General features: G+C 35.0%; 3 protein-coding genes across 14 annotated transcripts in view; 1 reads left to right on the top strand and 2 right to left on the bottom strand.

Annotated features, from left to right (window-relative positions):
* Window positions 1-1,500: 1,500 nt before the first annotated feature.
* Window positions 1,501-7,269, bottom strand: LOC108208709 (epimerase family protein SDR39U1 homolog, chloroplastic). Of its 2 annotated transcripts, none has more exons than XM_017379233.2 (13): window positions 6,977-7,269; window positions 6,807-6,866; window positions 5,769-5,835; window positions 4,913-4,972; window positions 4,554-4,672; window positions 4,266-4,310; window positions 4,079-4,157; window positions 3,180-3,241; window positions 2,910-3,012; window positions 2,578-2,638; window positions 2,247-2,317; window positions 1,854-1,993; window positions 1,501-1,773 (listed from the first exon to the last, which is right to left on the bottom strand). In XM_017379233.2, exons 1-13 carry the CDS (start codon window positions 7,073-7,075, stop codon window positions 1,672-1,674), a joined length of 1,068 nt encoding a protein of 355 aa, XP_017234722.1. In that variant the 5' UTR covers window positions 7,076-7,269; the 3' UTR covers window positions 1,501-1,671. The 2 variants fall into 2 exon arrangements, with proteins under 2 accessions (XP_017234722.1, XP_017234729.1); XM_017379240.2 differs by having other exon boundaries at window positions 6,807-6,863; window positions 6,977-7,222.
* Window positions 7,270-9,174: 1,905 nt separating this feature from the next.
* Window positions 9,175-9,698, top strand: LOC108193885 (small ribosomal subunit protein bTHXm). Its single transcript, XM_017360733.2, has one exon. It carries the CDS (start codon window positions 9,271-9,273, stop codon window positions 9,556-9,558), a length of 288 nt encoding a protein of 95 aa, XP_017216222.2. The 5' UTR covers window positions 9,175-9,270; the 3' UTR covers window positions 9,559-9,698.
* A 2,606-nt stretch (window positions 9,699-12,304) lies between these two features.
* Window positions 12,305-13,416, bottom strand: part of LOC108207929 (kinesin-like protein KIN-7F) — a 7,391-nt gene continuing 6,279 nt past the window's right edge. For all 11 annotated transcript variants that reach the window (XM_017378428.2, XM_017378436.2, XM_017378376.2 and 8 more), the window contains one exon: window positions 12,305-13,087. In XM_017378428.2, the coding sequence (XP_017233917.1) occupies window positions 12,754-13,087 (334 nt within the window). In that variant the 3' untranslated portion in view covers window positions 12,305-12,753. The remainder of the gene's footprint in view (window positions 13,088-13,416) is intronic.

The following is a 13,416-nucleotide window of genomic DNA, read 5'->3' as shown; positions in this document are numbered from 1 at the left end:
GATTTGAATGAAACCTAATTTTACTCAAACCGTATGTGTTGCTGAGTGATCTTTCTCAGAAAGATAAGGTCTTCTGTGTGGAGGATAAGGCCTGTGGTGACTATCATACTTGGCAAGATAAGATCTGAATTTGAGTGCACAAGAGGTATGTGGTGGCTCTTCCACAAAATCTCCTTGTTAAGCAATATATGATTACTTGATTCAATCTTAGGTCTAACATGGTAATGGTTCATATCCTTGTTTGGAAAGAAAATCATTGCTCGTGGTTTTCTTATCCTTGTGTTCGGCTGACTCGTGTCGACATAGCAGTTGTCAATATGGTCTGTTAAGTTATGCACTAGGTGGGCTAGTACTTCAAGCCCTTGCGGCTGGCTCACAATATAGCAATGGTTGTTACTAGGTCATGTTGAATTCTGTTGGTTTAATATGCATACTGGTATCCCCAGCTGAGGCTGAACTAAAATTGAATCCTCAGAAAAAGTTTAGATCAAATTCTTTAAGTACAGGAGGCAGCTTCTTCCTTTAAAGTCCCAAAACAAGCAACCTAATGTTTCCAATATTAAGAAAGAATCCATATTGGATCCAACTCTTCCAGGACCCCCTAGGCCCTAGTAGTCACAGGGAAGCTTGGATTTGCATCAAATCCAGGTCGTTTAGGCACACAAATGGTACCGTGTCAAGTCATTTTTTTTTGTTTTGTCTGGTTGTTTGGGGATTCATATAGCAGCACTAAACACACAAATTACGAAGCTGAATCAAAACATATAATGCGTTTAGTATTTACTAGAATTGTCTTCAGAAACTTGAATTCAATTTAAAGACTAATCTCCAAACATATCCTTTTAATTTGGACCAACCGCACTTTTATCATCTAATTTTAGTTAATTGCATATTGTATCCTGAACACATTTTAATGTTGTGTCATGAACTCTTCCGTCGTTGAGGATAATTTCATAGATTAAAAAAATAATAATACTTTGACCTTTAAAATATAACACATTGTACTTTAAAATTCTTGAACAAAAAAGTCATAAGTTTTATCCTTTGATTACAAAGACTATATAGTTTCATCTTTATTAAAATTATTATTTCTTATATTATAAGTCTTTGTAAGCTTAGCATCTCACTTTCACATTTAGTACTGAACCTCTTTTCTTCCTTCACGATCATACAATCTCTTGACCAAGTCATTTCACATTTAGTACTGAACCTCTTCAGCCAAGATACAACTAATGGCTATAGCCCCTAAGAGACTGATAGATTTATGCACGCTCAGATGGAAAAGGACTTGATTTATCGATAGATTGGGTTCAGCCTTACAACAGCTGATGCAACTGTCCACACCGATGTCTCCCTATCAGTCACAGTAGACAATTAAATGCTCGCAGACTTAAACTCTAAGAATCATGTATAAAGAGCTTTCTTTGTACATATACTAAGAATCAACAATTTAGGTATAAAGAACGCCAGTTGATATAGAGGAATAGATAAGAAACAGACTCGAAGCAGAAACACTAAAATGAAATTGCTGAACAACATTTCACTCTAATATAGCATTTTTGTTTTGGTTATACTAACTCTTGGAAACTTTTTTACCAATTCCTTTGCAGACAGAAACAACAAAAACAAGAATAACGTATGTAAATTTATGGCATTGCTTTATCTTAATGCTTATGACAAAATTGCTTTCAAGGCTTCTTTAACGTAAGGGTATTTGAAGGAAAAGCCCAACTCCTTAGCTTTAGCTGGAAGCACCCTTTGTCCTTCAAGAACCTGTAATGATCTCAACAAGTTAACTGCAGAAAATATGGGTAAATCACTACAAGGCTTCTGTAAGGATTATCAATCCTTACCACAGTAGCACCTTCTCCAAGAACTGCTTTAAGTGCTAGGTCTGGTACTGGCAGCCAGGATGGTCTACCCAAGACAGATCCCAAGTGGCTGCACATCTCCCCTAAACGAACAGGATTTGGTGCAGTGGCATTGATAACACCTAATATACAAAAAAGAGATTGATGTGGAGCTGCTAATTATAAGATGGGGGAATGGCAATACATGCATGAGGTTATGATTAGTACATATATTACGTGTGGTGGAACGCAAGTATAATTTTCCTGGACGAAATTACAAAATAAGTTCTAAGAGAATCTATTAATGTTATAAGTGTGCTCTGGGTGCTTCTGTGCTTGCACAATATCATAACGGAGTAAACATATAATCATGATACAAGATAAAGAGATGTTCACCTTCATAAGTTGGATTCTGTAAAGCTTCATATATCAGGCTTACAAGGTCGTCCACATGGATCCATGAAAACCTACAACATTATAACGGCAGTGAATCATTGGGGGATATGGATTAAACATGCATCTCAATGAATACCACCAACTCTTTCGTACAGTATAACATGCTACCAGCTGAAGAGAAAATGTGCATTATAACATACTTGCTGGAACTAACAAAATAATAATCAAAACTTTGAACGACGATATTAATCTTTTACATAGATCTCAACATGTAAAAATAGATACAAGTTGCGGAAATGTTACAAAGGACAACCAAAGCTAAATGCTCTACCATTGCTTTCCAGAGCCCAAAGGTCCACCGGCAAACATCATAAAAATAGGGATCATTTTAGCTGCAAATATCCAAGAGATTAATAAAACAATAAAATCATATGAGAACAACTAAAACAAAATTCTTGGATATGATGAGAAAATCATAAAGAATGGGCAAATATTGGCACTGATCTGAAGGTTACAACGAGGTCAATTACATAAGTTTGCCCACATAATTGCCCGAATAAAGAGGACCATGTACAAGAAACTTTAAGAAGAATATTGACAGCTAGTCTCGTTTTTGAACTGTAAGAAGCCAATGCAAAATCGACCAGGAAGATGAATTCAAACCTAAAGCACCACCGTCTCTTCCAAGGGCTACACCAATTCGTATACGCACCAATCTGACTTTATTATCAACTTTGAGAGCTGTTGATTCCCATTCTCTACAAACCTAAAAAGAAGCATAAAATGCAAGACATGTAATAAGGTCTTATATTACGTGGAACACATGGAGAAAATATGTATTATTAGATTCATAATATTAGTTTTGAGATTAAGATATTCTTAGCGGCATGGACTGTGAAATAAATCTACTGCAAGTATATAGCATTTTTTCACCTCTGCCAAGTAGTCACTTCCTGATGGACTTTGCTCATCAAAAACTTGTGTTTCGCTAGTACCTAAGACATAAAACAGCAATGAGGAGATCAAACAATTTATTAAAGACGCTAAAATGTGCTTTGATCTCAATATATAGGTTCTCGCAAGCATTAGCTAAAATATAATAGACTCTAAAGCAAAACCATCAAACTACATGACAGAAGAACAAGATTTCATTCCGGCAACCTACAAATTCGCCCTCTTTAAGTGGAAAAGATTATGCAGTGCATTACAAAAAACATAATGAAAAATGAAACGTGGGCTAGTGGTAGCTGCGAGACTACTTTGCACCAGACTTTGCCAGAAAGTATGCCACGGTGGTAGCACTACAACATACAATTGCGGTAGGATGAATAAATCGATTCCTCTGCTTCCTTTTAAAATCAGCAATAAAGGGGGCGGGCGGGCCGGGGGGGGGGGGGGGGGGTGTTTGTTTTATACACTACTATTATTGACTACGAATATATTTGGTACATGAGAATGTTGAAAATAAGCTTAGTATTTTAAATTATAAATTATCTGAATAATTGATCAAATTAAGCTAAATATGTAGGAATAATAATTATTAGTTTTTTAAATGTAGCTGATTTTTAGGTAGTATATCATGTGTTCCAGTTAGGATTTTTCTTTTATATACAAACCATTGAGATAATAAAAGATAAGGTACATCTTTGAGATGTCAATTTTATATCTATATAAGTAGTCTTTTCTTAATCTTTTACGTTTAATAACCTAAACATGTGATACTTATGTTTTGGAAAAGGCCATGCACACTTAGGAGGATAATCGAGCTCCGCCAATAACTTAGACACTAACAATATATAAATGTGTAAAAGAAATAGGTGCTAGATACATACCATAATAACCAACTGCAGTAGCACTAACCAAAACAGCTGGTCGCATAGCCTCTTCTAATTCATTTATTGCTTCCACGACCTTCAGAACATAAATCAACATTGAACAGAAACTGAAGTATCAGTAACTTGGGTAAATTGTAAAGAAAGAATTTCGTTACAAGGTAGGAAACAAAATTCAAAAGATAACCTTTGAGGTGACCTTAATTCTGCTCTGCTTGATCTCTTTCTTAATCTGCAGTACAAGGTGAATCAAGTAAGTTTAACAGGACAAAAAAAAAAAACAATTAGGACCTATGCATAATAATCATAGCAGAAACCCTAGTAGACGTTGGTTTAAAATTAAACAGTTAGATAATTCATATATGCTTTATTACATTGCTGAAAAATAATACAAGACCTCAAGACCCTAGTAGAGCACCTGAGATTTGATTATTAAGATTGTACAGACTATGCAGTTAGTGATTTTATTACAAACCTCAGGTGACCATCTTGTACTTATAGGCATTCCAGCTAGATTTACAACAGCTGAAGAACCTTGAATACAATTTTTCCAATCACTTTCCTCCGCAATTACGATTCCTGGAAACTCCCTGTCTACAAAGGACAAAATAATAGGATTACAATATAAGTCACGTGTACTGTTGCGAAGATCAAAAATACAGTAAGGGAAGTCGTTTCACATGAAATATATTATATAGTATATGAATCTACAGGATTTAGCAATTATTTGGCCAGTTAGAAGACCGGAAAAAATATCAAATGCATATGTACTCATACATATATCTAGATCTTGCCCTTCCTGAAAAATATGTGATGTAAATATTACCTTCTTACCCGGAAAAATTGACTGAGCTTGAGACTTAGACCTTGTCAAGACCTTAATGCTATGATTATCTGCATTTGAATGTATATCAGGATACATAATAAAGTGGTTTGTAACTAAAGGCAAGGCCAACAAAGGATAACAATATGGACAGACCAATCAACGATGGAAAACTAGCGGGACCAACATGCGCAGATCAACAATTTGTTTATATAAAGAGAGATGCATGAAAGTAAAGAGTGGGCATCATATAACCAAATAATGGTATACAATCCATAGACCAACAAGCATGTATCTATATACACAGTGGAGGAGGCAGATAATGGCAAGAGGTTACGTAAAATGTCTATTTAAGGGTGGGACAGAAGCCAAACTTGGAAGAATAACACAGCTCTCACATTCATATAAGTATAGCACATAAGAACTATACATTGCAAATTTTAAGGGTGCCTTCCAATCTAACATGGCCTTTTAGACCAACCTGGCAGCACGAACATTGCAAACTAATATACTCTTGAAATTTTTTTAGGGTGGGCCGAGGGCAACCTCAGTTCTAAATGGATCTGACCCTGTTAATGTATTTTGTGACACCACCCTTCATATAGTCAATATTGTAGGCATATATCTAATATACTTGCAATGTTGCCTTAACAAAAGTTTTTTAAAAAATCCTCAAGTTCATAACTATATTAGTTTTCGAGACTGCATTCTCGCTCAGAGGTTTTCTCCCGTGTATGTGTACTTTATAGGTGGGAGATATTGTAATGCATCAAAAATTCCACTAGGAAAGAACCTGAATTGCAACTACATAAGAAACTAATTTTGACATATCAAGTTACACCTACACAGAAGGTTGAGTGATCAAACCTGCATGTAGTCTTTTTACCAACCGTCTACCTATAAAGCCTGTCGCTCCAGTTACTGAAATTGTCATCTGAATTTCCGACAATCAACCCCAAAAGTCAGTTCATACTAATGTAGCATATTATGACAGAAAGAAAGATTATATTCACACCCAAAGCCTCAGTTCAGCTTCATGCATTTAAGTTACATTGAAAATTTGCTGATCACCAATTTAGACTTCCACATGTAGCGCGGATTTTAGGATAAACATATGGGAAAGGGACGGACAAGTCTCATGACCAGGCACTTAGGAGTGCGTATGTTGGCGACTAAGAGTTTTTACATCTCAACCTTTTCAGAACTTACTTCTGATTAAAATGAATTGGGCATATTTGGTACAGTTACAATTCCAAGCATGATTAAATTAAATATATTTCTGCACTAAAAATGACTAATTTTCTTGTACTCTCAAGTTGCATTTGAATAATTACCTGGCTGTGTCATACGGCTGACATTTAAAAATGATGTTACTTGTAGAATCAGATTCTGTTCCACAAGAATTGGCAATGTTTCAGCTATTCCTATTTGCGAGGTTTTACTCATTCTATCTAGCCTATCCAGTTTCTACACAAACTTTATAATCTTCTTCCTACCCTTGATTATTATTGTTACTCTCACCTCATCCACTGATTACAGCAAAGGAAGGATCAACATCTTCAACAGTTATTGGGTTTCACTGATTTATCAACATATTGGGGCCATACTCAACAAATTCACTGACATAATATCCTATATGTTTGAAGGCATAAATTTATGCATTAAAGTCGAGAACTTTAATGCAGTTTACCTCCTCCAATCGTCTCCAAACTAAAGGTACTGAGAGATCATTTAACTTATAACCAAGAGTTAAATGCCATAAAGTTGTTGAATTTCTTGATAATTATCAAAACGCAATTACGCAAACATGTTCTAATTTGGGTTTATGAGAATGCAACCAAAAGATTAACCAGAAGTGTTGAAAATACAAGAACTGAGGCAATTCAAAGTAGAAAAAAATCTGACCTTTTGAGGCTGAGCATCTTGAATGACACAGAAAATCTTGAAGCCCTTGAAGCCCCCCTTCTAAGATGAAAAGAAATGAGTTAAACTCACAAGAATATCACTAGAAATGAAATTACATTTTCACCTGTTGACACACAAATGAGTAGAAATGAAAGTAAAAGAAGGCATACAGAAGAAAGGGGTTGGGAAACGTGAAAAGAGGAAGGTGAAATGGAGCTTGTCCAGGAGAAGGCACTGGTAGTAGTAGCAGGCACCCCACAAACCTCCATTCTTATCAACACACAAATATATAGTTACTATAGTTATGATAGTTGCAGAAGCAGCAAGAGTTGAGAATGCAATGCCAAGAAATAAGGAATTATAAGCAGTTGGGTTTGAGCAAGGCGTGTTTGATTTGTATCCACCACCAGCACCTCCCTGTCTATCCCTTCACCCAGGCCCCTCTTTACTATTTTTGTATTATAGTTAATTTTCAAGTTTCAGCTGGTTATATGAAAACTTCCCCCAAGAAAATTAAAATATATTATGAACATAGAGGCGATTGGATAGTTCAAGCGGTGGGTTTAACCTTCGTGCGAGACACTTGGGTTTGACTCAGACTCATCCAAAAAATCCAAAAAATATTAGAACAAATACTAATTTGTAAGACATAGGGGTGTATTCGATTGAGATTTTAATGTATTATTTTAAATGTATGTTGTTTTGATTTTGTGCGGATTCTTGATAAAATGTCGCAGAGTTGATGGTATTTAAGCACATCTTCAAAATCCCATTGATTTTGGCGGTATTTCAAAAAACTTAAAATAAACTAAGGAATGCCACAAAATCCATCATTTTATGAAATCTAGAAAAATCCATCAGCATTTGAATACTACCAGATTTTAAAGGATTCTAAACAATCTCAATTGAATATCATCGGATTTTAAAACATAATTTAAAATCTGAATTGAATACCACCAGATTTTGTAGCGTAATTTAAAATCATAACTAAATATCTCAAGATTTTAATGGATTTCAAACCATCCCAATTGAATACCTTTGGATTTCATAAATTTAAAAAAATACTTTAAAATCTCAATCCAATACATCTCTCATAAATCGGCATTGTCAAAAAAATATGTTATGAACCTAAGCACCAAAAATCGTGAATTGGTAATCGGTTTGAGGATCTAGAGAGGATATTCGAGCTCCTTAAGAAAATAGGAATGATTAATTTTTTTTTTTTTGAAACAAAGTTGTTAATCTAATAATAAAATGTCATACGGCATCTACACCAATGATCGAGTCGAACAAACAGTAAATTGCAATCGCATGTTAAACGATATTTTGAAGAAAATGTATATAAAAATACAAGTACCCGCTTCATGCATTCTCGTTGAATTACTGGTACCCTCTTCATCATGCCCCGACAGAGCTATCGTTTGAGTTATCGACCAGAACTGCGATTCCATACAAACTTTCATACCAAATCAAACCCCGCTTACAATTAAGAAGCGAAAAACAAAACTCTCACCAGGGAGAGAAAACAACCTCAGATGGAACCACATAAACAAGAGAAATCCGACTGAAAATCCACCCACTTGAAATAGAGGAGAAAGACAGCGAAATCTCCGATGGTTTTAGATCTAAGAATCCTCCGAGAATAGATATGGAGCAGAACCACAAAAACAAGAAAAAATCGAACTGCAACTCACCCGCTTGGAAGAAAGACAACGAAATCTCCAATGGCTCTGGATCTAAGATTCCCGAGAAGAAGTATTATTCAAAAACTAAGAATAAAACAAAGTAGTTAATTGATTCGGGGCTTTCCACCGGTGAAAACCGATGGAAGCCCCAGGCGGCTACGACAAGAGGCTAGAGAGAATTAGGATTTTTTTGGGAGAGAAGAGTGGAATGATTAATTTTTAAAAAAATCTTTTGAACAAATCAAAATACTTAATTAAATAATGCAATAGTTAAATAGTTGAATTTTTTTAAATAATTTAATCAGAGATCTTTTAATGAATCAGAATTTTTTAGTATAATTGTCATCAATTTTTTTTTTGATAAATTTTGAATTAGCTAACTAAGCCTTCCAATATCTGATTTTTATAATTCGACTAATTTTGTATATTTTTATTTTCAATAATATTTGACACCATATTTAGATATGATATTATATTTGAAATTCTCTAAAATTAGCTTTAAAAACATTTTACCCATGAAACATCAAATAAATTTAGATTAATTAATTATTGAAAGAATAGAACCAAATACGAATAGAATATTACTGAAAACAATATAACCAGAGATAAGTAAAAGCAGAAGATAATAAAAAACAGATATGTAAATGGGCCCTTATATGGGCTATATATCATACAACACTGAAAACCGGGCCAGATCTTGATCCACACCGCCCAATCTAATGAACAAACTTTACCATCCATCTCCGTAAGCGTGAAATTCTAGGGTTTAGACAGAAACAATGGCGATGATGCAATTCTGCAACGGAGCAGCGAAAAGATTCTTACTTTCTGCCGACAAAACGGCCGCCGCCACATTCACGTCACTATCTTCATCGATTTCGTCGGCGGCGGCGTTGGGCTCGCCGGAAGTGTGCGGAAGAGGCGACAAGAAAACAAAGAGCGGAAAGAGATTCAAAGGGTCGTATGGGAACTCAAGGCCCAAGAAGGAGAAAAAAATTGAGAGAATTAAAGATAAGGTTGAGGTTCCCAGGTCCACTCCCTGGCCACTTCCTTTTAAACTCATTTGAATTTCAAAATGTTTATCGAATTTTGTTGTATTGTTATTTCTGTTGGTTTTTGATAATGGTGTTTCGTGTTATGTGATCGGGATATTGTACATTTCACTTGAATGTTTCGAAAATAATAACTTCTGTTCAGCTTCGTATCATTGCTGTGTTACATATATTTGAATGCATTATTATTTTTGTGGGATATTAAGGAATTTAAGCTCGGTGACTATTAGATACACCGTATGTTTATGTGGGATATGATGAGAATAGTTGCTGCAGTTTCGTATTATATAATGCTATCACATAACAGTTTCCATATTCTTTCTGGAATATTGACATAAATATGTTATGTGCAGAAGGAAATGGTAGTTCTCTTTTGTTTTACAAGTATATGTTGAGCATAGAGTAGTGGACATAACTGCTTGCGTATGTTTTTAACTTCCTGTAAAATGCAGGAAAAAAACAACCACGCATCAAGTTCATAATTATTACACAGTGCCACTGGTTGAAGCGTTCAACTCCAATCCGTGGGTTATAGTTATTCACTGGAGTTTTTTAGTAGTCACCGTTGTAGTATAGTGCTTTTAGTCTGAGCTTTGTTTGTATTTTAAGGCAAGGGTTGATCCATGATGGTGCCACAAGATCGACTAATTTACATGCGTAGCAAGAGTAGCAAGTGTAATTGAACTACTCTCACAACCCTAGCTAGAGTTTTTGGTCAATTGAAACTTCCCTGTATGCTTTTAAGATGATAGATTCAGAGCAAAAACAACCAGTATTGTGATTTTCTATTGAATTGTCTTGGCAAAACAATGTTTAGCTTTTTAGAGTGATTGACTGAAACCCTACAAGTAGATGGTATCTCTATGATCTCGATGCATCTCCAAATACAAAACACTGGAGTGTTCACCTGATAGGTCATAAGAATTATTTGCTACTTTGTATTTATAAGAATGACTAGTGGAGAAGAATGTTTATAAAAGAGTCCAGATGCATTCAAGTGTAGTCTCATTCCAAACAACTTCATAGAAAATTTATATTTACTCTCGTTTGAAGATTGAAGTGTATGTCATTGAGTTGTAAATGGAGTTTTACAAATGTTGCACTCTTCCCATCCCTTGGAAATTGGAATATTATAGTCTGCTACTGATGATAAAATTTTGCCCCTTATTGCACCAGAGAAAAACCAACAAACTATATTTCCTGTGTTAGGGAAGTACAAAGGAGTCATTTACTCATTACACATGGTATATGAGTCAAATTTTTGATTTGGTAATTGTTACATTAATTATTTATCCTGCATAATAGAAAAAAAACATGAGTGGCTTGTAGCTCTACCGGTACCACTTTACTAATTTTCTAGAGGTTGAGGTTAGGTGTACACTGCACAAAATTAAAAAATATATAAGTAACACTCATCAGGTTTGTGTTTAGTGTTTACAATGGATGGCCATGGGCCAGCACCCTGAGGCAGCTTAACACTATGGTTCGTCTTCAATTTCTGGGTTTAAAGTTATAATGTAATAACTTTCAATGTTACTCCATACATTATGGTCATAACTAGTTATGTTCGACGATACCATTCATGGGTTGTAGACTATTGAAGCTTATCAGCACTAAGCTGGCATCATGAAGGAATTGCAGAGTTCGTGCTTAGCCTTGTGATTGATTGATTTAAACATATCAATGTGGCCTTGGTTTGCACATAATCTTCTTTTTCTGATTTCTGTTTGTTAATAGTTTCAAACTAGAAAATAAACTTGAGCTCGGATTGGTTAGTGCTTTATAATCGAACACGAGTGCATTTTTATTTTAGTTTTTATTTCTATAGCTGGAGTTCGGTTTGATTTTGTTTTACATAGTTATGAGCCTTAAAGAATGGATGTTCTTTCTTGAAGTCAGCTCAGTTATGGTTTCAAACAAGAAAACATGCTCGAGCTCTGCCTGTTTAGTGCTTTATAATCAAACATGAACGAAGTTTTAGTTTATTTGCTCAAGTATTTACCTAGCAACAGTTTTTAGTGTAATTAAAACACTTAGATGATGATAGTTTTAGAACTTGGAACTAATTTGAAATAAGTCCTTAAACAACATATATATTTTTCTCAGCTGCCCTTTTCTCGAAATATTTTGCATTTTAGTTTTTTTTTTTTTAAAGTTAGATTTAGGAGTAATTTGCTACTTGTGCCAATGAAGAAATTGATAAACACTAACTTTTCAAGGGCAATGTCTTAAGAACTCCATATGCGCTATGTGGGCTAGAAGGTTATAAATTTGTCAAAGTTGAGGTTGATTAACCTTTTCATGTCCAACCAAATATGTTTTACTCGTTACATTCTTTTTCTGTCGTACCTCTTCTATTTTTCTTGAACTCTAGATCAATCTCCGCCTCTCTGTCTCTGGATAGTCATGAACAGTGACGCCCAAATCTGTTTACTTGGCACGTTCGTGGACTAGCAGCATAGTTCTGAAATAACGGGTCATTCATATTTTTTTGATACCTCTATATTAAGCTCTAAAGATATAGTACTATATACTATGTGGACTGGTAATTTCTGCGGTCGGACTTCTGTCGGGTCGGTTGAATGAAATTTTATCGGGTTAATAATTTAATTTTCTCACGATCCTCTTATATGACATCAAATCTTATCGATTAAAAATGATATTTTTCGATTTTGTTAATCTATAATTTATTAAAATTATTTGATTGATAAAATTTAAATTAACTTGATTTAAAAGCATTTTAGTTAATTTTTGAACACAATTGTCAATATAATTGAAAGCAATTAGTTTTATTGAAAGTGATATGTATACTTTTTTTTTTTGGACGAAAATCAAATATTGCATTAATCAAACAAATCAGCCTTAAGAATGGACTCTAATTCAATAGGAGCAGACCTCTTATCAAATACTGGACCTGGATAAAAACGTAGGAGTAATTTACTACTTGTGACGATGAAGAAACTGATATGCTGCAATGTTTTAAGACCCAAATATGTTTCACAAGTACCTCTTCTATATTTCTTAAACTCTGGGTAGTCATGAACAGTGACGCCCAAATCTGCTTACTTATCTTGGTGCGTTCGTGGACTAGCAGCATGATTATAAAATAAGGGGGCATTCATATTTTTTCGATACCTCTGGGCTCTGTATTAAGCCTCTAAATTACCAACTAACTACTGGAAAATTATTGACCTTCATCAATGACTAATTCTAGTTGACGCCTTGCCTTTTGGATTTCATGCTTGGTTTCCATCCAAAAGATCTCCGGCTCATTTGTGGTGGAGTGAAGCTAAGTCCGAACATTTCTTTAGGGGGTCTTTCTTGCTCTGAGAACCTAACAAGCCTTGCAATTATTGCAGCACTTTCCATGATGTGCTTCATATCCTTGGTGTCACTCCACAGACGTTGGATTAGCTGCTGCCTCCTCCTTTTCGAATCCAAACTGATATCCCACTTCTCGTAGATCACTTTTCGTTGTTCTTCTGAGAACCTTTTAGACACTAACTTGCTCAAAGTCTCTTGTTCATGACGAAGAGCTCTCATGCTGAAAGAAACAAGAAAGGGATTAAATAGAGTACAGAGTAGTTGGGTTTACTACAGAACCTGTCTTGCTACTTCAATGACGATGATAACATGACATGGTTTGTAAATCATGGACCTGTTCCTTCGATACATATCTGTGTTTTAGCCTGATTATATACCTATAGAGTAAAAACCATGCCTTCAACTTGATACCTTACCAAAAAGAATGGGTTCACGGACAGAGGCTCATTGGGGAATTGCCCACATGTAGTGACCAACACAAAACTAATAGAGATGGAGCCAGGTAAGAAGCTTGGCCTTTATATATATACTTCTAGAAGCCACATGTAT

This window comes from Daucus carota, chromosome 1 (genome assembly GCF_001625215.2).
Source record: "Daucus carota subsp. sativus chromosome 1, DH1 v3.0, whole genome shotgun sequence".
Taxonomy (NCBI): Eukaryota; Viridiplantae; Streptophyta; class Magnoliopsida; order Apiales; family Apiaceae; genus Daucus; species Daucus carota.
The sequence above is the reverse complement of the archived record's forward strand: the minus strand, read 5'-3'. Positions and strand labels throughout refer to the sequence as shown.

Bases quoted from the DNA above. Each gene is read 5' to 3' on its own strand.
- LOC108193885 (XM_017360733.2), top strand. From the start codon at position 9,271: ATGGCGATGATGCAATTCTGCAACGGAGCAGCGAAAAGATTCTTACTT.
- LOC108208709 (XM_017379233.2), bottom strand. From the start codon at position 7,075: ATGGAGGTTTGTGGGGTGCCTGCTACTACTACCAGTGCCTTCTCCTGG. The intron at 4,673-4,912 runs GTAAGAAGGTAA...TGTCCTTTGTAG, and splicing joins AGCTCAGTCAATTTTTCCGG to ACAGGGAGTTTCCAGGAATC. The intron at 2,318-2,577 runs GTAGAGCATTTA...ATAATGTTGTAG, and splicing joins TTGGGCTCTGGAAAGCAATG to GTTTTCATGGATCCATGTGG.